The sequence below is a fragment of the Ascaphus truei genome, unplaced genomic scaffold (assembly GCF_040206685.1).
Source record: "Ascaphus truei isolate aAscTru1 unplaced genomic scaffold, aAscTru1.hap1 HAP1_SCAFFOLD_354, whole genome shotgun sequence".
Taxonomy (NCBI): Eukaryota; Metazoa; Chordata; class Amphibia; order Anura; family Ascaphidae; genus Ascaphus; species Ascaphus truei.
Window position 1 is genome coordinate 276,453 of NW_027456552.1, and position 26,614 is coordinate 303,066.

The following is a 26,614-nucleotide window of genomic DNA, read 5'->3' on the forward strand; positions in this document are numbered from 1 at the left end:
CACGGCTGAAGCCCGACCCTCCACTCCTTCTCTTGACAAAAAATCAGCATTTCCATGGTCCTTTCCAGGTCTATGCTGAATATCAAAAGAGAAGGGTTGGAGGGCCATATACCACCTGGTCAACCTTGGATTCGTGTCCTTCATGGTGTTTAACCACTTCAAGGGCGCATGGTCAGTGACCAGGGTGAAGTGTACTCCGGCAACATAATATCTCAAGGCCTCAATTGCCCATTTTACAGCGAGGCACTCCTTCTCAATAATGGAATACCTCACTTCCCTTGGGAACAGCTTCCGGCTGATGAACAGTATGGGGTGTTCAACACCATCAAATTGCTGAGACAGCACTGCTCCCAGTCCTACCTCTGAGGCATCCGTCTGTATGATGAAGGGCTCTTTAAAATCTGGGCTCCGAAGAGCGGGGCCCTCTGACAGGCACTTTTTTAGCATGTCAAAGGCGTCTTGGCACTCCCAAGACCATTTAACTTGGGTCGGGGCACTCTTTTTTGTCAGATCTGTTAGGGGTGCAGATATTTCTGAAAAATTGGGGATAAACCGCCGATAATACCCTGCTAACCCCAAAAGGGAGCGGACCTGTGTCTTTGTCTGTGGGGTGGGGATTCCCTTTATGGCGGTCACCTTGCTAGCTAGTGGCCTTACTATCCCTCCCCCAACGGCATAGCCCAAGTACTTTGTAGTGGATTTACCCAGGGCACATTTTTTTGGATTTGCAGTGAGCCCTGCTTCTCTTAAGGACGTTAGGACTGCCCTTAATCTTTTTATATGAGACTGCCAGTGTCTGCTATAGATGACAATGTCATCAAAGTAGGCCGCGGCATATGCCCTATGGGGTCGTAGTACCTTGTCCATTAACCTTTGGAACGTGGCTGGAGCCCCATGTAACTAGAAAAAAGGATGGTGTGATTAGCGCTAAAAAATAAAATAAATGTGTACAAATACAATTCAAATATTAACAACGACGTGATGAAAATTATATAGTATTACAATAGGCAAGGCTGCCAGGAATAACTAACCCGAACACAGTTAGTGATAGACAAAAAGAAAAACAATACAGACCGGCGCCTTAAAGTCCAAATGGGAGATATAAAAGTTCAATGGATGATTAGGAATATCCAGTGGATGTTGCTCTGGTCCAGTGGACAGCAGGTTCCTCAGCAGCAGGATAATTATAACATGCAGGGGAGACAAGAGAGTAAAATCATAGTGTAACACTGTGTGATTGAGACAAAAACCACATAGACATACACAAACAACACTAAACAGTAGGCTGACTAATATTAAAGATTATTTAATGAACATAATAAAATGCAGGTAACTGGTGACGGGCAGGTCTAGGATCCGGTGTGTAAAACCCGGAATCCTACTTACAGCAGGTCCCTAGAACAAGCGCAGGTAAGGATAGTGTAGTTGTCCGACGGGTAGTGCTGGTGGACACGCGCCACGTGTAGATGCCTGTGGGAGCTTCCTTCATCCACTGCCGATGATGGCAACGCTTCCCTCTATCACACGTGACTCTCCTTCGCTGGCGTCCGGAAGTGCGTCACAGCGGGCGGGACAACACACCGGGTATTTCTGCCGATATCAATTCTTCTACACTGCGGCTCCAGCGGCTGCTGAAAAGGTCTGCTCCTCTATCAGTAATGCTGCTATATGATTCTCAATGGCCCAACGCGTTTCGTGCACATGCGCACTTCTTCAGGGGATAAATGAGCACAGTCCATGGTGACTTTAAATACAGACAGGGCACACTTCATTGGTTAATTAAAGTGTCACTCACAGTTCGTTTATGCAAACCGTGATTGGATGTACTGCCTGTCAATCACGTCCTGTGTACAAGTCAGCCTTAACATACAACTAGACAACATATATACAGAAATTAACATACATATATACCTTAAAAATACATAAAATTCAACAGTTATTACTGATCATGCCTAATACACCTACTTAATCAGAATATAACAAATATTGTAATGGATGCACATGGTGAAATTAATAATGTTTTTCTTTTTAATAATTTTTTTCTCCATATTGATGTGACCTCATTTGCACGCTATTGGCTTTCATGATTGCAGCAGCTATTGCTTGCTGAAAAACCCATTTTAAAAGATCTATATTACAAATAAAAATATATATTATAAAAATATAAATATATATAAGAATATATATATATTCATTTAAACCTTATAATTTACTAAATGACTTAAAAAACATTGAAAAAGATCAATTAAAAAAACTTATAAAAATCTTTTGTTTAAAAAACTTTTGTTTTTAAAAAATCATTTTAAAAAAACCATTTTGTAAAATCATTTTAAAAAGACGCCTAGATCAAAATCAATGTTGAGTCCGTTAGGTGAGAGTGTCTTTAATTCATAGATCCAGTAGGCTTCACGCCTACTGATCTGTTTCAATAAATTACCACCTCTCCAATTTTGTTGTACAGTTTCAATGGCTTGACATGTAACCCAAATGGCATACTGTAGTGACGAATTGGTATAAACCGAGAGGGGTGGCGAAGGCAGTTTTGCATTTGGATTCTTCTGCTAGAGGTATCTGCCAATATCCTTTCGTGATATCTAGGGTGGAGATATACTCTGCTTTACCAAGCGAGTCAAGCAATTCATCCACCCTAGGCATTGGATATGCATCAAATCTGGATACAACATTTACCTTTCGCAGATCCACGCAAAACCTCACCTTCCCATTTGGTTTAGGGACCAACACGATAGGGCTACACCATTCGTTGTGGGACTCCTCAATCACGCCCAATTCCAACATGTCTATTATCTCCCTCTCTACCAGGTCTTTTCGGCCCTCTGGCAATCTATAGGGACGGGACCGTACTTTTACGCCAGGTTCTGCCTCAATCCTATGGGACACTAAATCAGTCTGCCCTGGCAGCTCCGAAAAAACATCTGGGAACTGGTCACATAATTCTAGTAGGTCTGACCTTTGTTCCGTTGTTAACTGCCCTCCCATGGGAACCTGATTGTCATTGTACGTACTACCCTTTGGAAGCTTTGGACCCAAATCCGTCTCTCCTTCCCGAGGGTGGATGAACAGCGATCTCATCGTTTTCCAGGGTTTCAGGAGGTTCACATGGTAGATTTGTTTACCCTTCCTGGACCCTGGTTGAGAGATCTCATAGTTCACCTCCCCGGTGCGGCGGAGAACTTGGAAAGGACCCTGCCACTTCGCAAGGAGTTTACTCTCTGATGTCGGTAGTAGTAGCATCACTTGGTCCCCAGGTTGGAATACCCTCAAGCGAGCATTTTGGTTGTACTGCCTCTCTTGACGTTCTTGAGCAGATTTGAGGTTTTCCTTAGCAAACCGACCTATCATGTCTAGGCGGTTTCTAAGGTCTATGACATACTGAAGGGTACTCTTGGAGGGGGAGGGCTCCTCCTCCCAGGATTCCTTTAGTAGGTCGAGAATACCCCGAGGTTGGCGTCCATATAGGAGCTCAAACGGGGAGAAGCCTGTGGATGATTGGGGAACTTCTCGTACCGCAAACAACAGGAAAGGGAGAAGTTCATCCCAAGCTCGCTTTTCAGTGTCCACAAACTTCCTAAGCATGGTTTTTAAAGTACGGTTAAACCTCTCTACCAATCCATCAGTCTGAGGATGGTAGACTGAGGTCTGGACGGATTTTACCTCCAATAACTTCAGGACATCCTGCATTAACTTTGCCATGAAATTTGTTCCCTGGTCAGTTAACATTACTTGGGGAAGTCCTACCCTAGAGAACAGTTCTAACAGCCTGTGGGCAACCTGTTTAGCAGTGGCTGATCTCAGAGGGAAGGCCTCAGGATATCTGGTGGCATAATCTACAACAACGAGTATAAATTTATGTCCCTTCGCAGAGGGTTCTAAAGGTCCGACCAGATCTACCCCAATTCTCTCGAATGGGACGGCTACCAAGGGCAGAGGGACCAAGGGAGCCGGCTTCTGTCCCTTTTGGCTAGTTAACTGGCATTCAGGACATGTCTCACATAGTTTCATGATGTCACCATGTATGCCTGGCCAGTAAAACCGGGACGAGATGCAGTCCGTGGTCTTATCTCTGCCCAAATGACCACCCCATGGGAGAGTGTGGGCTAGGGTGAACACTGTTTTAATTAACCCCTTAGGGACTAGCATCTGTCGAATGACCTCCCCTGTTTGTGTAACCTTATTCACACAATATAGGATGTCATTCAACAGTTCAAAATGTGGAAACACTCTTACACCTTGTTCATCCATTATCTTGTTGTTGACCTGTACCACCTTCTCATATTGTCTAGCCAGAGCTGGGTCTTCCCTCTGCCTCTGACGGAAGTCAGGAAGATCCAGGTCTGGCAAATTTCCCGTATCTATCTGTTCCCCACCCTGGTCGTCCCCGGCCATGACCTGCAGTCCTTTGGGCTGACTAATGTTACCAAGAGTCCCAGCCTTTTTTAACCAGTCCTCTTTTTCCGCACGTCTCTGTTTACGTGTCTTTGGGACGTGGTGTCTACGGGGGAAAATCTCTTGGGAAAAAGGAAACAAGTCTCCGGGCTTCTCTGGTACTAGAGAAGTAGGCTCCGTAGGAGTAGGGGCCAACAATGTTTCAAAGTAGGGCCACTCTCGGCCAAGTAGAAGAGGAGCAGGTAGCCAAGGAGCAACTCCCACTAGTAGGCTAGTCTCTTGATCCTTGATACGCAGTTAAACGTTCGCCGTCGGGTATCTCTTTGTATCCCCATGGATACATTCGATATTCCAAGGAGAGTCATAGGATAGTCTGTTGCTTGGAATTAGGCCCTCTAGGATCAGGGTTTTTCCAGATCCCGAGTCCAGCATGGCTTTTACTATTTTCCCCTCCAGAGATGCTGGGACTACCCACGGATTGTGGTCCCCTCGGAGACAAGCTGTGGCAGTGGTTCTGCCATATGAACAGTCCATCTCCTCATCTCCAGAGTCCGCAAACTCGGTCGTCAGCGGAAGCTCTCGACGGGGCTCGGTGTTTGGACCTCTCCGCTGTTGGATGGGATCCTCCCTTCTGGTTGGTGGTGGTATCCTCTCCACCGGATGGGTGACAGGAGTCCAGGTTCTCGGGGAATACTGTGGGTGGCGGCCTCCCTTGAGTGATCCAATGGCCTCGGACCCGGGACGGGCGTCTCTGCGGGAGTTTGTACCAGGAACCCTCCGAGATGGGAAAGGGTCTCCCGATCGGGATGACTGGATCTCCCGAGCTGGCGGGTTGTAGACCCCTCGATTGTCTGCTCTCCTGCCTCTAGCATCACCGGAAGCAACTGGTGTTTGCACAGACCGTTCCCAGCTATCCTCTTGGGTGTTGTCGCCCAGGAAGTTTTCCACCAAGCGGACCGCTGAATCCAGGGAAAATGCAGCGTGTCTTTTTACCCAGGAGCGGGAGGAGGGGGGCAGTATCTGTATGAACTGCTCGAGCACAAACTGTTCAAGGATCTCTACCTTGGTATGCTTCTCTGGTATTATCCACCTGGTACATAAGTCTACTAAGCGGTGGGCTACGACCCGGGGTCTGTCTTTGTTTGCATATTTGACTGTCCGGAACCGCTGTCGGTAGGTCTCTGGAGTGAGGCCTAGGCGATCCAGAATAGCAGCCTTTAGTTTCTGATAGTCCATGGCCTCGTCTGCTGGAAGAGCCTGGTAGGCTGCCTGAGCTTCCCCTATGAGGAGTGGAGCCAGAGTCGTTACCCAGCGATCAACTGTCCAGCCGTGGGCCGTGGCTACCCTTTCAAAAGTGAGGAGAAATGCCTCTGGGTCTTCGGTTGGCTTCATTTTAGGCAGCATCACCGGTGGGTTATTTGGAATAGCTGGTCTGCCTGGGGCTGGGCCTTCAACTAGCAGTTGGAGTAGCTTTTCCTCCCACCGGGCCTGTTGCTCATCTTGCTGGGCCTGTCGCTCATCTTGCTGGGCCTGTCGCTCATCTTGCTGGGCCTGTCGCTCAGCTTGTTTCTCTGCTAGCTGGAGCTGTTGCTCAAGGAACTGAGAAAAAAATTTCTCCATTTTTTTTTTTTTTTGTGTGGCTTCAGATACAGGGGCCATCCAAGATCCCACTTCTGACACCACCTGTGGCAGGACGGCCTGTAGCCAAGGTCAGGGAACAGTCCACACGTGTAGTTTCAGGGTAAATGAAAACGTTCAGTGGCTTTATTTCTCCACAGCAACATAACATGCGGGTACACTGTCCCTTTAAACAAACAAATCCTGCTCCACACTGGGAGGACTGACTAACACAGCAGGCCTAGCTAGCAGGCTGGCCGGCTAAACCAGATCCAAACCATAAGAGTCTTTTAAACAGTTAGAAAAACAAATGAAAAAGTCTTACTTTGGTTGCAGTAAGCAGTTTGATGTATCTGTCTGGCTAACAGCTCACATATCCATGTGCTCTGGTCTGAGAGAGCCAGCTACTGCCAGTCACAAGATCCTTTTCTACCTTCCTGGCTAACAGGTGTCAGCTTGCCTCCTGATTTCCTAACTTCCACCTGAGTTAACCCTTATGAGTGCTGGATGAAGCACTCAGACATATGTCTCCAAGGCGTAACTGATAGGAGTTGACTTCACTCTGTCACAAGAACAAAACGGCATATTGAATTGTAGAGGCTGTCCAGTTTGCTAAGGTGGGTTTGAGGTGCCGAGCCATATACTTTTTACCTTTAGTCTATAACTGGCATTAGCATCTGCTGTGCGATACGCTTTCTGACCAGGAGACTTAGGGAGGATTTGTTCCTGTAAAGTACACCTAGTTTGGCATGTCTTGGATGTCAGGGTATTAATGTGCATCCCGAACGTTAAATGGGGGTCAAACCATATGCCCAAGTATTTAAAACTAGTAACAAGAGTTAGGGTGGTGTTAGCATTAGTGTGATGTGAGGGAGTAACCAGGGTCACTAATAAAGATTACGCCCATTTGGTTACCTCTGATCCATTTTTTGGGGTTCAGGAGTGTAAGCTCTCGAGCCCAGTGACTGTACATGCATTGTATAAAATTATGTGACAATAAAGAATGTATGTGGTTTTACCTTTCCAGGAGTGCCAGTGAGCAGAGATTGCTGGGGAGGAGAGGGGGGGGGGGAGAGTGCCAGCGAGCTGAGATTGGGGCTATGAGTTTCAAGGAGTGTTTTACGAAGAAAGTGTTGTCATAATGTGCCTAGCTAGTCAGGGTCCACATTGCTGGATACCCCAAAAATGTACCTGGGAATCAGGTCGGATTCCTGGAAACATGTAGGCACATCACTCTGGCAAAATCTCCCCTTGAAAACGCTTGCGTGACTCACCGCTAGGATTCCCTGCTTCAGCACAGACCAGAAAGATAAATGGGCATTGGGATGTGAGGTGTCCCTGGAACTGTCAAGAGGTCCCTGTGTTAATGGGGGATGCCCAATTAATGCCCAGGTCACCCAGAACCCAATATAGGGGTTCTGGGGATGCTCCAATCATAGATAAGGTTGCAAGGAGTTTTAAAGGCTGCCTAGCTATAGTGTGTAGAGAATACGGCTACTAAGGATTAAAGTGCAATTTCTTATTCTATTCACCATAACCAGAAGGTTTAGGAAAGCTCAAATGTATATTTTATTAAACAGTGTGTTTAAAATACATATATGCTTGTGCATGTTATTATGAGCTGGATCTTTCTGGACCGATGTTCTGAGTGAGACAGTGGGCTACCAGCCTGGTGCCAGCGTGTCTACTCAGACATCGGACATGAAAGCCACAGAGGATGCCAGAGGTGTAAAGAACATTTGGGCAGGAGGTTTAGGATTGAGTACCCACGTCCTGAGATGAATGGAAGTCCTTGGTGCTACCATTTGCCCCACCAGACTGTGAGGAGCCTAAACCAGCAGGTGGCTTCTGAATACCAAGTGGCAGAGGTGGCAAGCTTGTGCCTGTCCTTGGCTGATTCAGAAGATCTGCTTGCCCGGCTTCAGAAGACCGGCATCGCTCGGATTGGCTGGCAGGAAATTTCCCACACTCGGATTGGCTGTAGTATTTCATGAATGAACTCTGAAATACTATAAGAATCCCCCAGCCAATCCGGTGATCAGATTCTAAGCGCCAGAACATCAGCCGCAAATTTGAATGTACCAAAAGATGCTGTCGGTGACATAGCAGCGAGCCGGCTTCAGAAAGTTCAGGTCGAAATATTTTCTGTCCTGCTTTTTGTGACCAAGTTTACAAAATGAGCGTGGTGGTCGTGGTTAGGATTGCTGCCGATTTTACCTCCAGGACTTTTGGAGCTAATCCCAGACAAGGGGTTTCAGCACCACCGGAGGAAAGAGAGCAGCGGCGTCAGGAACTTCATGCCGATTTGAGTTTCCAGACATTTCGGGCCAAGTCTCGGTCATCTAAATACTTTGTTTTTTCATTCATTTAAATTAGGAAAGTCTAATTTTGTAGCCCAGACCCCCAGTAAGTGCGTCTTTCTTAGGCCTCGGACAGGCTCCCTGATGGTGTGCTGAGGCTCAGGGAAAGCGGGTGCTTTCCCTGGCCTTGCGGTTGCTTACCGCACGCGCTGTCAGGGGGCGGTGCCGGGGGCAGGCCAGGGGCGTCACGGAGCTGGTTCGCCCTCATTGGTTGAACCGCTCACGTGACAGGCCTGTCGCGCCGGCAAGTGGGGGAATTTTAAATTCCCCTAAGACCTACGCTTCCGCATGCTTGAGGAAGCGCAGGTGAGCCCCTACTAAAGCTGCTCTAATTGCGGCTCTAGGGGCTCAGTGCTGAGCGGGAGCGCGAGTTAGCGCGCTTCCGCCAGCAAGCAGGGAACATGGCCGAGGCCTAATGTATTTTGTGTTCCACTGTGTGTTTGCCCATTTATAGTGAATAAACCACAATTTATTTCATCAACTCGTTTTGCTCAATGTTATGATCCCGGTAAAAAGATGTAAATATTTTGTCTCCTGTGACAGGCTTGATGGGATGAGAATATGCATAGGAGCGATGTGAAGTAGAGAGGCTGTAACCGCAGGACCTGGAGATCACTGGGGAGACTTCATCCAGCAGTGGGGAGACACGGGCTGGGGGGGATGGGATGAGGGAATGTGTGGGAGCGAGGTGGAGGAGAGGCTGTTACCGCAGGACCTTGGAGATCACTGGGGAGACTTCATCCAGCAGTGGGGAGACACGGGCTGGGGGGGATGGGATGAGGGAATGTGTGGGAGCGAGGTGGAGAAGAGAGGCTGTAACCGCAGGACCTTGGAGATCACTGGGGAGACTTCATCCAGCAGTGGGGAGACACGGGCTGGGGGGGATGGGATGAGGGAATCTGTGGGAGCGACGTGGAGAAGAGAGGCTGTAACCGCAGGACCTGGGAGATCACTGGGGAGGCTTCATCCAGCAGTGGGGAGACACGGGCCGGAGAGGATGGGATGAGGGAATGTGTGGGAGGAACGTGGAGAAGAGCGGCTGTAACCGCAGGACCTGGGAGATCACTGGGGAGACTTCATCCAGCAGTGGGGAGACACGGGCTGGAGAGGATGGGATGAGGGAATGTGTGGGAGGAACGTGGAGAAGAGCGGCTGTAACCGCAGGACCTGGGAGATCACTAGGGAGGCTTCATCCAGCAGTTGGGAGACATGGGCTGGAGAGGATGGGATGAGGGAATGTGTGAGAGGGACATGGAGAAGAGAGGCTGTAACGGCAGGACCTTTGGAGATCACTGGGGAGGCTTCATCCAGCAGTGGGGAGACACTGGCTCGGGAGGATGGGGAATGTGTGGGAGTGACGTGGAGAAGAGAGGCTGTAACCGCAAGACCTAGGAGATCATTGGGGAGTCTGCATCCAGCAGTGGGGAGACATGGGCTGGAGAGACCTATGATTATATATATATATATCTCACTGTGTGTTCTTTCTTTTCTTACAGTTGACAGTGAATCCTCTCATCCCGATCACAGTGCTGAAGTTATAGCTGGAATCATCTGTGGGGTGGTCCTGGGAACCATACTGATAATAGCTGGAGCTGTCCTACTATACAAGAGATGCATACTTGCTGTGAGAGCACGTGAGAAAGGTGAGGGGGAGAGATAAAGAGAAGAGGGGCGAGAGATGATGAGGAGAGTCAGTAGGAGAAAGGGAGAGAGTCAGTAGGAGAAAGGGAGAGTCAATAATGGTTGGGGCGGTCGATAGGCATTAAGTGAGAGTCACATGACACAGATTATAATGAGACATCCCTTTTTATTTAGTTAATCCACCAGTAACAATATCACACGCACACGCACACGCACACACACACACCAGATCTATTTATACCATTGAGAAGAAATAAGATGGTTGTTGTGCTGCAACATCAGAAATACTGTATGTTTCTCATCATACTGTAGGACCATCCCATGACAACCTCGACTCATTTGCAGTGTATGACGATGTGCTGGCTCCTGCAATGGTGAGACATTTATATATCTACCCTCTATAACACTCCATACCTCTTTATTGCCTGTTCCTTTAAACAACACATCAAATAAAAATATACATAAAACAAACACCTATCCCTGTGTCTCTAACTGTAAGACTGGGGGGGAACCCCTTACCAGTATACACCCCCAAAGTCTCAGCGGTACCTTATAGCAGGTGGCCATTCAGGTCAGTGGTGTCCAGGACTCTTGGTGTGTTGGAAGGTCCAGCCTCTGGCAAGTTCCTGGGTCCTCTGTCTCCAGGAAATGAGGACTGGTCCCCTTGTATCTTGCTTGCAATATACAGGTCTCCTGTGCACTCAAGACCTCTTTCCTCTCCTTCTGTCAGCACTGTTGTAACTGAGCTAAGGAAAATCTTTTTTTCTGTGTCTCACATGACACTCTTTCACAGAGCTTTGATATGTCCAGGTGGAGACTGGCTAATTGAGTGGCTGCAGTTAACCAGCTCCATGCTGGATTCAGAGATCTGAGGCAGCTTTTCTCTAAAACAGTAATAAGTCCCTGTTACATACCTCCCCTGTTTGTGGGAAGCTCAGGCTTAACACGGTGTCACGGTAGCTAATAACAGGGTATAATATACACCAAAATATCTGGGTTGAATTGAACATGACTTAGATATAATAAATATAGTTTATTCCTTAAAAAAGGTGAACACACAAGATAGTACAAATAACAGACAAGAAATAGCACTTAAGGGTTGGACAATGAAGCAATCAGGTTACAGGATTGGCAATTCATTCAGCAATATAGGTTCAGATGAAGACATCACGAAAAGACATGAAGAGACTGAGTATAGAGTTTACACTCGTTTATATGGAGTTCCACTCCTATACCCTGGCATTAAGTGCAAGTAATTGGAGGACAATTATCTGCACCCAATCCCTCCTTGCCACCTCACTTGAGAGGCACAGTAATACCTGCCCACTGGGTGGGTATTATTCTAATCAGGGGGCTTATTTCCCTAGCCCCCCTCCCACAAGACTGGCATCTGAAAGTCTGGTTTGGACAGAAAACCCTTTGTCCCTAGGTGTGAAACACAAAACTCATCATAAATTACCCAGGTCCTGCTTTCCTTTGTGATAGCATACACAAGCAGGGTGGGGGAGCCTTTGATCAGGGGTTTATTGTAGACCACTTGTCTCCCCCCTGAGCATTAACATACCATCTGGGCTCTGGGTTTTTCTACCAGACCCAAAATACAATACAGTAGAGGCAACTCTTATTCGAACAAAAACCAGTGGCAATTCCCCAAAAGACCCAGGTACATGCTGGGTACATGCCTTAAACATTCCTTAAACTAGCCCCAGCATTTCTGCATTGATTAATGGCCTATCAGATTAACAGCGGGGGGTCCCTGGCAGTCCCATTCAAACTGAATTGGACTGCCAGGGATCCCTGCTGTGTTAATCCTATGGGTCGTTAGTCAATGCAGAAATGCCTTAAACGTGCCTCAAACTAGCCCAGAACATACCCAGCACATACCCAGCACATACCCAGCACACACCCAGCACACACCCAGCACACACCCAGCACATACCCAGAATGTAACCCGGCTAGTAATGCTAGAATAAACGTTGCCTCTACTGTACATTCTTTAATATCTACACATATTAAAATAATGCATTCTGTGGGTCTGAGCAGGCTGAAATTTGCCAGGTCCTCATGCCGTGGGACCTTTGCCATGGTGGCCAAGTGTCAGCCTTCCACGACCCCCAGAACCGGAGATACAAAAAACAAGTTAAAATCCCCTATTAACTTTAATGCAGGATTCTCCGCTACAGCTAAAAGAAATCACAGCGTATCACTCTCCTAATGAAATCAATGGGCTCCACCGCTATAGGCTTTCAATGGAGCAACTCCGCCATTGAAGTCAATGGGAAAAACACAATTTTCACATTTGCCCATACTCCGTCTGGTTGATCGGAGGGCTGGAAATGGCCATGCAGTCATGCCGGAACAGTGACTACATGTGACCAAAATCCCAGCCCTCTGGTCCTCACAGAACCGGAGATATGGGCTTACACTTTTTATACTTTCGGACTTAGCCGTTTTAAAGCCATATAAATCAATATGGCCGGTGCCGCCATAGGAAATGCATGGGCTGGCGCCGCCATAGGAGTCAATGGGACCTCCGCTCCCGTTAGAGTCAATGGCGCAACCCTCATGGCGAGCGCGACCCTTTACGGGGGTCCTTCATTCCCGGACCCGGTGGTGGTCTTGTGTGGGGGTTCTTAGGGTCTAGGGGCAAAAATAATTTTATTTCTGGGTGCCCTAGAACCTAAGTTTCCCACGCCAATTGTATTTGAATTTGAACTCAGTGTGATCAAAGCTCTCTTTCAGATATTGTATCCGCTTCTGCGGTCTGTGGTTTGGATGGCTACCAACCCGTTCCTGGAGGTCGGCGTTGAGGAATCCCCATTGAAATGAATGGTTCCATTGACTTACAATGGGGAACCGCCGTTCCTCCTCTTGGGCGCCACCTGCAGGTCTTCTCCTGAAACGGGCCCAAATCGCCAGATTCGCCATAGGATTGCATTGGGCTGCAATGGCGACCTAGAGAGAGCTGCAAAATGGAGCCTGAAAAGGCGGGGAAATGGAACAAAGGGCTATAATCACTCCTTAACTATTAACCCTTTCCCTCCCGCATCAATCCCAGTGTATGTGTTGGTGCAGACACTGGAATGGGAACAATACACATTTACAGGGGAATACACATTTGGGTACTGAAGCAGGGTAAAAACACATTACTGGACCGCAGACCAGTTAACCCCTTGCTTCCCAAGTGAGAGCAGGGGGTGGCCAAATGGGGTGTAACCCCTTTAATACCAGGCCAAACCCCTCTCCCATGACACATGGCCAAAGCCCTTCCTTCCATTCTCACTCGAGATATCCCTGCGGCTCGAATGAGAGTGGATGGAGAACAAGAACCCTCAGTCTCGCTGGGATTGGAGCCCTTTCTCTATGTTATTAGTGTCTCCACCAGAAGGAACTTGAGCTCAGAACTCCTCAGTCGCTCGAGGAGGAATTTTTTCACGTACAGTCTTTCTTCTGACCGCTTGGTCACGAGTTTTCCCCTGTGACGGACGATCCTTTTTTCCCTGAGTTTCGGGTGACCGCCGGCATCGGGTTCTGTTCATATTCACGGGTGGTTCAAGCTGGGCAGAGCTTTTATCCATACCGATTGGCTCCAGTGGTATCTCAGTTTGGTAGTTACCTAGTGTTTTATCCTACAACATACCCGGAAAATTTCGGGCATGTTTTCAGGCGGTCACGGGCCTTCTCCGCGCAGCCCGGTCTGGGCCCGAAATCAGCTGATATCAGCTGATAGCGCTAATAGCGCTAGACAAAGAAAGCGCTTAGTACTAAACAATACAATGCCCGCAGGCGCCAAAACGGCCGAGAAACGGGCGAGAACGGGCCGCATCATCCCGCGATTTGCCCCAATTTGCCCGCGATTTTTAAAATCACGGGGAAAAGGCTGCAGAAGAATAAAGGCGCCCGCCACTATAGTGTTGGTATTGCACCTCTGTGACGGCGGGGGGGTAACCAGGCTCAATAATAAAGGTTAAGCCGTTTGGTTACCTTTAATCCTTGTATTGGGGTTTGGAAGTGTCAGCTCTTGAGCCCAGTGATAGATTATGCATTGTGAATTATTATGCGACAATAAAGAATGTCAGTGTTTTTACTTTTCTAAAAGTGCCAGCGAGCAGAGATTGCCAGCGAGCAGGGAGTGCCAGCGAGCAGGGAGTGCCAGCGAGCAGGGAGTGCCAGCGAGCAGGGAGTGCCAGCCAGCAGGGAGTGCCAGCCAGCAGGGAGTGCCAGCCAGCAGGGAGTGCCAGCCAGCAGGGAGTGCCAGCAAGCAGGGAGTGCCAGCCAGCAGGGAGTGCCAGCAAGCAGGGAGTGCCAGCGAGCAGAGATTGCCAGCGAGCAGGGAGTGCCAGTGAGCAGGGAGTGCCAGCGAGCAGGGAGTGCCAGCAAGCAGGGAGTGCCAGCCAGCAGGGAGTGCCAGCCAGCAGGGAGTGCCAGCAAGCAGGGAGTGCAAGCAAGCAGGGAGTGCCAGCGAGCAGAGATCACTGGGCTATGATTTTCAAGGGGGGTTATACAGAGAAAGTTTTGTCAGAATGTGCCTAGCATGTCGGGGTCCAGAGTTGCTGAGAACCCCAAAAATGTACCCGGGAATCAGGTCGGAATCCCGGATACATAGAGGCACATTGTCCCGGCAAACTCTCCCCTTGTAAACATTTGCGCGACTCACCGCCAGGATTACCTGCTTCAGCACAGACCAGAAAGGTAAATGGGGCATAGGGATGTGAGGTGTCACTGGAACGGTAAATGGTCCCTAGGGGGGTACCCAGTTAATGCCCAGGTCACCCAGATTCCGGTATAGGGGTTCTGTGGGTGCTCCAACCATACATAAGGTTACGAGGATTATTAAAGTCTAAGGGCCTCATGCAGTAAGCGCTCATAAGCCACTTATCGCTCGAAATGCCTACTGCTATTCAGTAAGCGTCGATAAGTGGGCGATAATCACCTGAATCGCCCCCCAAAATTTTGTTCAAAACCAAATCGCCGAGGGAGCGGCGCTAAGCTTTCCGGAACGTTCAGAAACTCGTGCAATTCTAGTAGCCGCGAGCAGGTTATCGACGCCTACTGCGGCTCCTGAATAGCGGTTTCCATCCCCAAATCCAAATGCCAGAAAAAGTTGGCAAGAAGGTGGGGAGAAGCGTCGATAAGTGGCGAGACGGGACGTGAGAGAGGTGCGCGACCGGGGGCGGGGCCGGGCTCCGTGGTACACTTAGAAGAACCGCGGGTGCGCGCTTTGTAATGAGTGGGCATCTGAGATGCGGCAGGCACGGAGGGAACACGACGCAGGGGGCGTGTTCCCCGATTCCTTACACAGCATGATGGATTCTTTTGTTCTGTTGTAATGAAGGCGCAGGATGACATCCCTCGGTTTGTCCTGATTAGGGGGCCTAGGTCTCGGGGCTCTGTGCGCCCTGTCCATTAGCAATTGAGGCTCCACCAGATCAGGGCACAGCATGGTGAACAGCATCGATAGAAAGTCATCGAGGTCATCAATTTCCGCACGTATGCCCCGCAGCCGGAGGATGCTCCTGCGGGAGCGATTGTCCTGGTCTTCCTGCGTCTCTCTGAGTTCTGCCACTTGGTCTTTCATAGTGGCCATGTCCTGCACTAAGGAGTCCTGCACCTCCCCATACTCCGTGACCCTGGCTTCCAGATCTGAAGTTCGCTCCTCCACATGGGCCAGTACTCGCAGAGGTCTTCTCCAGCTTTTTGAATTTCCAGTTGGAACATAATTTTAATTTTACGTATAAGTCATCTATATCCTGCTTGGTGGAATTCAGGGGACCAGAGCCCTCCCCTGTATCTGACTCACCGTCACCATGTGTCCCAACAATCAATGTTTGTTGTTGCAAATGCTTGTTTTTATGTATTTTTAATGTATTTTGCTTGTTTGTTTAGAAATATTGGCGCAATTTAATTTTAATTTTCATTTAGTTAGATGTATTTTTTAGTGGTGTTTAAAAAGTTTATTTCTGGGAGGGGGGGCTTGCTTTTTAATAGTGGCTTATTTTTGGTAGTTAAATTTTGTCTGATTACTTTGAGTTTTCATTTAATTTATAATGGTTTGGTTTTGGTGTTTTAATTGTGAATTGTGTAATTTATTTTGGATTGGATTAATTGATTGTTGTTAATTTATTTCTGTTTATTTCTTGATTTCTTTTTATTTTCTTAGCACGCGTCCATGGATAGTGCTTGCGGGCGGAGGCACGCTGAGGCGCGCTTCCACTCGGCACTGAGCCCGTACAGCCGCAATGAGAGCAGCTTTAGTAGGGGCTCGCCGCAGCTTACGCGAGCGCGCGGAAGTGTAGGTCTTAGGAAATGTTTTTATTTTCCCGCTTGCCGGAGCGCATGGCCGGTCACGTGAGCGGTTCGCCCAATGAGGGCGAACCAGCACCGTGACGTCACTGGCCCGCCCGCCGACACGCCCCCGGACGGCGCGCTGTCTAAGGCCAGGGAAAGCACTCGCTTTGCCCGCCAGCAACAACCATGGCCGAGGCCTTATGGTTTGGATGGCATTGAATCTTGTTTGAAATTATTCCTATTAGTTTGAGCATTCACTGGCATAGTGTTAAATGATGCACAGATTATGTGCATCATGTACCCACTGTACTATTCAATTGTTTGATTGGCATTTGTTATAGATTTAATTGGCTATGTGCTGTATTTTATTTTACTATGTGTTTTGTTTTGAGATGTGCTGAGTTTGATTTTGCAATGTGCTGTGTTTTTTTTAGCTATGTGCTGTTTTTTATTTGGGCCTGTTTTTTTTAATCCTTACTCATTTCTTTGTATATTGGTTAATCATGCTCATATTATATTGTTCATGATGTACCCACTGTACAAATGAATGGGTGAAGGGTGGGGGTAGTTGCCTGGTGTAACTGGAGACCAACGCTTTTAACACCAAAATACCCGGAACCTTTGATTCAGCAAAGTGAGAGATAAAATAAATTGTAATTTATTTACACAATGAACATACACAGCTTGATTTACAAAATATTATGAAAGTACACTTACTGGGACCGGGTAAAATGAATATTCTACTTCCAGACCGCAATCTTTAGAAATAGAGTCTTTAAGCACCATTTCCCAGGAGCGGGAGTTGTGCAAAAGCAAAGCCGCAAAAACAGTCTTTGGCTAGTGGCGCCGCTCGCCACAACGTTATCTCCGCCGGGACTGCTCGCTTCGTTCTACCGCCGTAGAATTGGTTTGGAAGTCTTCAGTTCTTACGAACTCTTGAAGCTGGGTACAAATCTTGGTTGCGATGTTATAATCTTTGTACCGCACGATGAATCTCATTACATGATGGAACTCTTCCCAATCGACTGCACAGGCCCGGTTATGGGGTGCCGGTATCCGCCTGCATTTAAATGTCCTGATCACGTGACCGTGGGATGTAAACAAAGCAGAGGTATACCGGCACACCATAATGGGGCCTGTATCTCGGGAAGCAGGGGCTCCCCGGACCTGAAACCAACGCGGTTCCGCTCCGGAGACCCCATGCACATCTACACTAGTAAAAAAAATTTAAACTAAAAATATTTTTTTTCCGGTGAGATTATCGCAGAGAGAGGTGGATCTCTCTGCAGCAGATAGATCTCGCCTGGTGATCCCTTCTCGGAGGGCAGGTCATTTCAGCGCCGGCAACTCACCATGTTTGCTAATGTTGCTCTCACAGGTATTCGGATCTTTCTGCATACCGTGAGAGCAACTCGGCAAAAACATGGTGAGTTCAAAACCCTGCCGATAATTTCTATCGGCGCTTAGTGCATGAGGCCCATAGTGACATTAATTATACTCTGTGTGCTGTATAGACATACTCCTCCAACTCCTCTAATCACAACTTCTCTCTCCCCCCTCTCTCTTCCCCCCCCTCCCTTCCCCCTCTCTCTCCCCTCTTCCTTCCCCCCTCTCTCTCCCCCCTCCCTTCCCCCCTGTCTCTCCCCCCTCCCTTCCCCCTCTCTCTCCCCTCTTCCTTCCCCCCTCTCTCTTTCCCCCCCTCCCTTCCCCCTCTCTCTTTCCCCCCTCCCTTCCCCCCTCTCTCTCACTCCCCCCATTCTCTCCCCCATTCTCTCCCCCCCTTATCTCTCTCCCCCTTCTCTCTCCCCTTATCTCTCCCATCTCTCTCCCCCCCTCTCCCATCCCTCTTCCTCTATCCACCCTCTCTCCACCCTCTCTTTCCCACCCTCTCTCTCTACCCCCCTCTATCTCTCTACCCATCTCTCTCACTCCCTCCCTCCTCCCCCGTACCTCCTCACACACTCTCTCCCCCATTTCTCAGGGTCAGGCGGCTAATGAGGATTCATCCTATATGGTGAGTTCCCTCTTTCCTGATATTCTCCCAATCTGTGTATCCAATCACAGGGACACTCACCCCTCTCTCCTCCAATCACAGGGTCCCTCACCCGTGTCTCATCCAATCACAGGGACCCTCAACCGTCTCTCATCCAATCACAGGGACACTCACCCCTCTCTCCTCCAATCACAGAGTTCCTCACCCCTCTCTACTCCAATCACAGGGTCCCTCATCCGTCTCTCATCCAATCACAGGGTCCCTCATCCGTCTCTCAACCAATCACAGGGTCCCTCACCCATCTCTCCTCCAATCACAGGGACACTAACCAGTCTCTCATCCAATCACAGGGACCCTCACCCATCTCTCATCCAATCACAGGGACCAACACCTGTCTCTCATCCAATCACAGGGACCCTCACCCATCTCTCATCCAATCACAGGGACACTCACCATCTCTCATCCAATCCCAGGGACCCTCACCCGTCTCTCATCCAATCACAGGGACCTCACCCGTCTCTCATCCAATCACAGGGACCCTCACCCACCCGTCTCTCATCCAATCACAGGGATCCTCACCTGTCTCTCATCCAATCACAGGGACCTCACCCGTCTCTGATCCAATCACAGGGACCCTCACCCATCTCTCATCCAATCACAGGGACCCTCACCCCTCTCTCCTCCAATCACAGGGACCCTCGCCTGTCTCTCATCCAATCACAGGGACCCTCATCCGTCTCTCATCCAATCACAGGGACCCTCACCCATCTCTCATCCAATCACAGGGACCCTCACCCATCTCTCATCCAATCACAAGGACCCTCACCCACCCGTCTCTCATCCAATCACAGGGACCCTCACCCGTCTCTCATCCAATCACAGGGACCCTCACCCCTTTCTCCTCCAATCACAGGGACACTAACCCATCTCTCATCCAATCACAAGGACCCTCACCCGTCTCTCATCCAATCACAGGGACACTCACCCATTTCTCCTCCAATCACAGGGACACTAACCCGTCTCTCATCCAATCACGGGGCCCTCACCCGTCTTTTATCCAATCACAGGGACCCTCACCCACCCGTCTCTTATCCAATCACAGGGACCCTCATCCGTCTCTCATCCAATCACAGGGACCCTCACCCATCTCTCATCCAATCACAGGGACACTAACCCGTCTCTCATCCAATCACGGGGACCCTCACCCGTCTTTTATCCAATCACAGGGACCCTCACCCATCTCTCATCCAATCACAGGGACACTCACCATCTCTCATCCAATCCCAGGGACCCTCACCCGTCTCTCATCCAATCACAGGGACCTCACCCGTCTCTCATCCAATCACAGGGACCCTCACCCACCCGTCTCTCATCCAATCACAGGGATCCTCACCTGTCTCTCATCCAATCACAGGGACCTCACCCGTCTCTGATCCAATCACAGGGACCCTCACCCATCTCTCATCCAATCACAGGGACCCTCACCCCTCTCTCCTCCAATCACAGGGACCCTCGCCTGTCTCTCATCCAATCACAGGGACCCTCATCCGTCTCTCATCCAATCACAGGGACCCTCACCCATCTCTCATCCAATCACAGGGACCCTCACCCATCTCTCATCCAATCACAAGGACCCTCACCCACCCGTCTCTCATCCAATCACAGGGACCCTCACCCGTCTCTCATCCAATCACAGGGACCCTCACCCCTTTCTCCTCCAATCACAGGGACACTAACCCATCTCTCATCCAATCACAAGGACCCTCACCCGTCTCTCATCCAATCACAGGGACACTCACCCATTTCTCCTCCAATCACAGGGACACTAACCCGTCTCTCATCCAATCACGGGGACCCTCACCCGTCTTTTATCCAATCACAGGGACCCTCACCCACCCGTCTCTTATCCAATCACAGGGACCCTCAGCCGTCTCTCATCCAATCACAGGGACCCTCACCCGTCTCTCATCCAATCACAGGGACCCTCACCCGTCTCTCATCCAATCACAGGGACCCTCACCCGTCTCTCATCCAATCACAGGGACACTAACCCGTCTCTCATCCAATCACAGGGACCCTCACCCATCTCTCATCCAATCACAGGGACCCTCATCCATCTCTCATCCAATCACAGGGACCCTCATCCATCTCTCATCCAATCACACGGACCCTCACCCATCTCTCATCCAATCACACGGACCCTCACCCGTCTCTCATCCAATCACAGGGTCCCTCACCCATCTCTCATCCAATCACAGGGACCCTCATCCGTCTCTCATCCAATCACAGGGACCCTCACCCGTCTCTCATCCAATCACAGGGGCCCTCACCCGTCTCTCATCCAATCACAGGGACCCTCACCCATCTCTCATCCAATCACAGGGACCCTCACCCGTCTCTCATCCAATCACAGGGACCCTCACCCATCTCTCATCCAATCACAGGGACCCTCACCCGTCTCTCATCCAATCACAGGGACCCTCACCAGTCTCATCCAATCACAGGGACCCTCACCCATCTCTCACCCAATCACAGGGACCTCACCCGTCTCTCATCCAATCACAGGGACCCTCACCCATCTCTCATCCAATCACAGGGACCCTCACCCGTCTCTCATCCAATCACAGGGACCTCACCCGTCTCTCATCCAATCACAGGGACCCTCACCCGTCTCTCATCCAATCACAGGGACCCTCACCCGTCTCTCATCCAATCACAGGGACCCTCACCCGTCTCTCACCCAATCACAGGGAACTCACCCGTCTCTCATCCAATCACAGGGACACTCACCCCTCTCTCATCCAATCACAGGGACCCTCACCCGTCTCTCATCCAATCACAGGGACCCTCACCCGTCTCTCATCCAATCACAGGGACCCTCATCCATTTCTCATCCAATCACAGGGACCTCACCCGTCTCTCATCCAATCACAGGGACCCTCACCCATCTCTCATCCAATCACAGGGACCTCACCCGTCTCTCATCCAATCACAGGGACCCTCACCCGTCTCTCATTAAATCACAGGGACCCTCAACCCTCTCTCATCCAATCACAGGGACCCTCACCCATCTCTCATCCAATCACAGGGACCCTCAACCCTCTCTCATCCAATCACAGGGACACTCAATAACTGAGCGATGAGCTGCGGGTCCCAGGCAGGGAACATGTTAATAACTGAGCGATGTGCTGCGGGTTCCAGGCAGGGAACGGGTTAATTACTGAGCAATGTGCTGCAGGGAACGGGTTAATTACTGAGCGATGTGCTGCAGGTCCCGGGAAGGGAACAGGTTAATAACTGAGCGATGTGCTGCAGGTCCCGGGAAGGGAAGGGGTTAATAACTGAGCGATGTGCTGCAGGTTCCAGGCAGGGAAGGGGTTAATAACTGAGCGATGTGCTGCAGGTCCCAGGCAGGGAACGGGTTAATTACTGAGCGATGTGCTGCAGGTCCCGGGCAGGGAACGGGTTAATAACTGAGCGATGTGCTGCGGGTCCCAGGCAGGGAACGGGTTAATAACTGAGCAATGTGCTGCAGGTCCCAGGCAGGAAACGGGTTAATAACTGAGCGATGTGCTGCAGGTCCCAGGCAGGAAACGGGTTAATAACTGAGCGATGTGCTGCGGGTTCCAGGCAGGGAACGGGTTAATTACTGAGCGATGTGCTGCAGGGAACGGGCAGGGAACGGGTTAATAACTGAGCGATGTGCTGCGGGTCCCGGGAAGGGAACGGGTTAATAACTGAGCGATGTGCTGCAGGTCCCGGGCAGGGAACAGGTTAATAACTGAGCGATGTGCTGCAGGTCCCGGGCAGGGAAGGGGTTAATAACTGAGCGATGTGCTGCAGGTCCCGGGAAGGGAAGGGGTTAATAACTGAGCGATGTGCTGCAGGTCCCGGGCAGGGAACAGGTTAATAACTGAGCGATGTGCTGCAGGTCCCGGGCAGGGAACGGGTTAATTACTGAGCGATGTGCTGCAGGTCCCGGGCAGGGAACGGGTTAATTACTGAGCGATGTGCTGCAGGTCACGGGCAGGGAACGGGTTAATAACTGAGCGATGTGCTGCAGGTCCCGGGCAGGGAACGGGTTAATAACTGAGCGATGTGCTGCAGGTCCCGGGCAGGGAACGGGTTAATAACTGAGCGATGTGCTGCAGGTCCCGGGCAGGAAACGGGTTAATAACTGAGCGATGTGCTGCAGGTCCCAGGCAGGGAACAGGTTAATAACTGAGCGATGTGCTGCAGGTCCCGGGCAGGGAACGGGTTAATAACTGAGCGATGTGCTGCAGGTCCCGGGCAGGGAACGGGTTAATTACTGAGCGATGTGCTGCAGGTCCCGGGCAGGGAACGGGTTAATTACTGAGCGATGTGCTGCAGGTCCTGGGCAGGGAAGGGGTTAATATCTGAGCGATGTGCTGCAGGTACCGGGCAGGGAACGGGTTAATTACTGAGCGATGTGCTGCGGGTCCCAGGCAGGGAACGGGTTAATAACTGAGCGATGTGCTGCAGGTCCCGGGCAGGGAACGGGTTAATAACTGAGCGATGTGCTGCAGGTCCCAGGCAGGGAACGGGTTAATTACTGAGCGATGTGCTGCAGGTCCCAGGCAGGGAACGGGTTAATTACTGAGCGATGTGCTGCGGGTCCCAGGCAGGGAACGGGTTAATAACTGAGCGATGTGCTGCAGGTCCCGGGCAGGGAACGGGTTAATAACTGAGCGATGTGCTGCAGGTCACGGGCAGGGAACGGGTTAATAACTGAGCGATGTGCTGCGGGTCCCAGGCAGGGAACGGGTTAATAACTGAGCGATGTGCTGCAGGTTCCAGGCAGGGAAGGGGTTAATAACTGAGCGATGTGCTGCAGGTCCCGGGAAGGGAAGGGGTTAATTACTGAGCGATGTGCTGCAGGTCCCAGGCAGGGAACGGGTTAATTACTGAGCGATGTGCTGCGGGTCCCAGGCAGGGAACGGGTTAATAACTGAGCGATGTGCTGCAGGTCCCGGGCAGGGAACGGGTTAATAACTGAGCGATGTGCTGCAGGTCACGGGCAGGGAACGGGTTAATAACTGAGCGATGTGCTGCGGGTCCCAGGCAGGGAACGGGTTAATAACTGAGCGATGTGCTGCAGGTTCCAGGCAGGGAAGGGGTTAATAACTGAGCGATGTGCTGCAGGTCCCGGGAAGGGAAGGGGTTAATAACTGAGCAATGTGCTGCAGGTCCCAGGCAGGGAACGGGTTAATAACTGAGCGATGTGCTGCAGGTCCCGGGAAGGGAAGGGGTTAATAACTGAGCAATGTGCTGCAGGTCCCGGGAAGGGAAGGGGTTAATAACTGAGCAATGTGCTGCAGGTCCCAGGCAGGAAACGGGTTAATAACTGAGCGATGTGCTGCAGGTCCCAGGCAGGAAACGGGTTAATAACTGAGCGATGTGCTGCGGGTCCCAGGCAGGGAACGGGCAGGGAACGGGTTAATTACTGAGCGATGTGCTGCAGGGAACGGGCAGGGAACGGGTTAATTACTGAGCGATGTGCTGTGGGTCCCGGGAAGGGAACGGGTTAATAACTGAGCGATGTGCTGCAGGTCCCGGGCAGGGAACAGGTTAATAACTGAGCGATGTGCTGCAGGTCCCGGGCAGGGAACGGGTTAATAACTGAGCGATGTGCTGCAGGTCCCGGGAAGGGAAGGGGTTAATAACTGAGCGATGTGCTGCAGGTCCCGGGCAGGGAACAGGTTAATAACTGAGCGATGTGCTGCAGGTCCCGGGCAGGGAACGGGTTAATAACTGAGCGATGTGCTGCAGGTCCCGGGCAGGAAACGGGTTAATAACTGAGCGATGTGCTGCAGGTCCCAGGCAGGGAACAGGTTAATAACTGAGCGATGTGCTGCAGGTCCCGGGCAGGGAACGGGTTAATAACTGAGCGATGTGCTGCAGGTCCCGGGCAGGGAACGGGTTAATTACTGAGCGATGTGCTGCAGGTCCCGGGTAGGGAACGGGTTAATTACTGAGCGATGTGCTGCAGGTCCCGGGCAGGGAAGGGGTTAATATCTGAGCGATGTGCTGCAGGTACCGGGCAGGGAACGGGTTAATTACTGAGCGATGTGCTGCGGGTCCCAGGCAGGGAACGGGTTAATAACTGAGCGATGTGCTGCAGGTCCCGGGCAGGGAACGGGTTAATAACTGAGCGATGTGCTGCAGGTCCCAGGCAGGGAACGGGTTAATTACTGAGCGATGTGCTGCAGGTCCCAGGCAGGGAACGGGTTAATTACTGAGCGATGTGCTGCGGGTCCCAGGCAGGGAACGGGTTAATTACTGAGCGATGTGCTGCAGGTACCGGGCAGGGAACGGGTTAATTACTGAGCGATGTGCTGCAGGTCCCGGGCAGGGAACGGGTTAATAACTGAGCGATGTGCTGCAGGTCCCAGGCAGGGAAGGGGTTAATAACTGAGCGATGTGCTGCAGGTCCCAGGCAGGCAACGGGTTAATAACTGAGCGATGTGCTGCAGGTCCCAGGCAGGGAACGGGTTAATAACTGAGCGATGTGCTGCAGGTCCCAGGCAGGGAAGGGGTTAATTACTGAGCGATGTGCTGCAGGGAACGCGTTAATTACTGAGCGATGTGCTGCAGGTCCCAGGCAGGGAAGGGGTTAATAACTGAGCGATGTGCTGCAGGGAACGGGTTAATAACTGAGCGATGTGCTGCAGGTCCAGGGAAGGGGTTAATAACTGAGCGATGTGCTGCAGGGAACGCGTTAATTACTGAGCGATGTGCTGCAGGTCCCAGGCAGGGAAGGGGTTAATAACTGAGCGATGTGCTGCAGGGAACGGGTTAATAACTGAGCGATGTGCTGCAGGTCCAGGGAAGGGGTTAATAACTGAGCGATGTGCTGCAGGTCCCGGGCAGGGAACGGGTTAATAACTGAGCGATGTGCTGCAGGGAACGGGTTAATAACTGAGCGATGTGCTGCAGGTCCCGGGCAGGGAACGGGTTAATAACTGAGCGATGTGCTGCAGGTCCCGGGAAGGGAAGGGGTTAATTACTGAGCGATGTGCTGCAGGTCCCGGGAAGGGGTTAATAACTGAGCGCTGTGCTGCAGGTCCCAGGCAGGGAACGGGTTAATAACTGAGCGATGTGCTGCAGGTCCCGGGAAGGGAAGGGGTTAATTACTGAGCGATGTGCTGCGGGTCCCAGGCAGGGAACGGGTTAATAACTGAGCGATGTGCTGCAGGTCCCGTTAAGGGAACGGGTTAATAACTGAGCGATGTACTGCAGGTCCCAGGCAGGGAACGGGTTAATTACTGAGCGATGTGCTGCAGGTCCCAGGCAGGGAAGGGGTTAATAACTGAGCGATGTGCTGCAGGTCCCAGGCAGGGAAGGGGTTAATAACTGAGTCGTGTTTAACTCTTGCAGGGCCTGCAGTTCCAGACACAGGACACATACAGCGAGATGCAGATATAATATGAAGACAGAACGTCACTCAATGTCACACTCACACTCTGTGCATGTGACTATCACATTCACTTTCACACACTCATTGTAATAATAACAATATGTAATATATAAATATTCACACTTTGTGTGTGTGCATTTGTGTGTGTGTTTCAGCATGAAAGTGATTGTGAGTGAATGTGTGTGTGAGAGTGAGTGAAGGTGTGTGTGTACCATTGCGTGTGAGTGATTGTGTGCATGTGAGTGATTCAAAGTGAATGTGTGTGTGTGTATCCGTGTGAGAGAGTGATTGCATGTGTATCTGTGTGAGTGATTTTGTGTGTGTATCTGTGTCTGTGAGTGATTGTGTGTGAGAGTGATTGTGTGCATGTGTATCTGTGTGTGAGAGTGATTGTGTGCGTGGGTTACATAGTTACATAGTTACATAGTTACATAACAGATTTTCTGGTCCGGCCTGACCCACCCAATCTCACATTGGCCCCTGTGATCTAACCAGTCCCCATTACAGTGTGATGTCTGGTGGTGCACCTGTTGGCAACAGGACTCCTGAGTCTCCCGCATGATGTTGTGTTGGGGATTGCCAACCCAGACAGGCAGCTGAGGTAGTGTGCTGAGTCCTACCTAGATCCAGTGCAGCGCCTCCACCTCATCAGGGTCCCTTCGGTCACTCGGGGATGGTCCTGGCGAGGAACTCCTCTGTGGTGCCCCTCTCTGTGCAATCACTCCACACTTACACACAAGAGAGGGTTTGTGATTAAGAGCATCTTTATTAGTATGGTGGGCCAGCTGCCCTCCACAATGGGTGTGATTAGCCCTCCATTGTTCACCGTACTTCCCTTTGAAAGGTATGTCCTCCTAATGTAGGGATTCCCTA

The 26,614-nt window shown here is 50.6% G+C and overlaps 1 protein-coding gene across 2 annotated transcripts in view; it reads left to right on the plus strand.

Annotated features, from left to right (window-relative positions):
* The window catches only part of LOC142483677 (pregnancy-specific glycoprotein 22-like), a 223,071-nt gene extending 197,203 nt beyond the window's left edge, over positions 1–25,868 (plus strand). The window contains exons 5-7 of one of the 2 annotated variants that reach the window (XM_075583689.1): positions 10,335–10,396; positions 18,292–18,324; positions 25,702–25,868. In XM_075583689.1, coding sequence (XP_075439804.1) covers positions 10,335–10,396; positions 18,292–18,324; positions 25,702–25,749 — 143 coding nt within the window. In that variant the 3' untranslated portion in view covers positions 25,750–25,868. The remainder of the gene's footprint in view (positions 1–10,334; positions 10,397–18,291; positions 18,325–25,701) is intronic. The other variant, XM_075583692.1, reaches the window with a different exon arrangement.
* Positions 25,869–26,614: the final 746 nt, after the last annotated feature.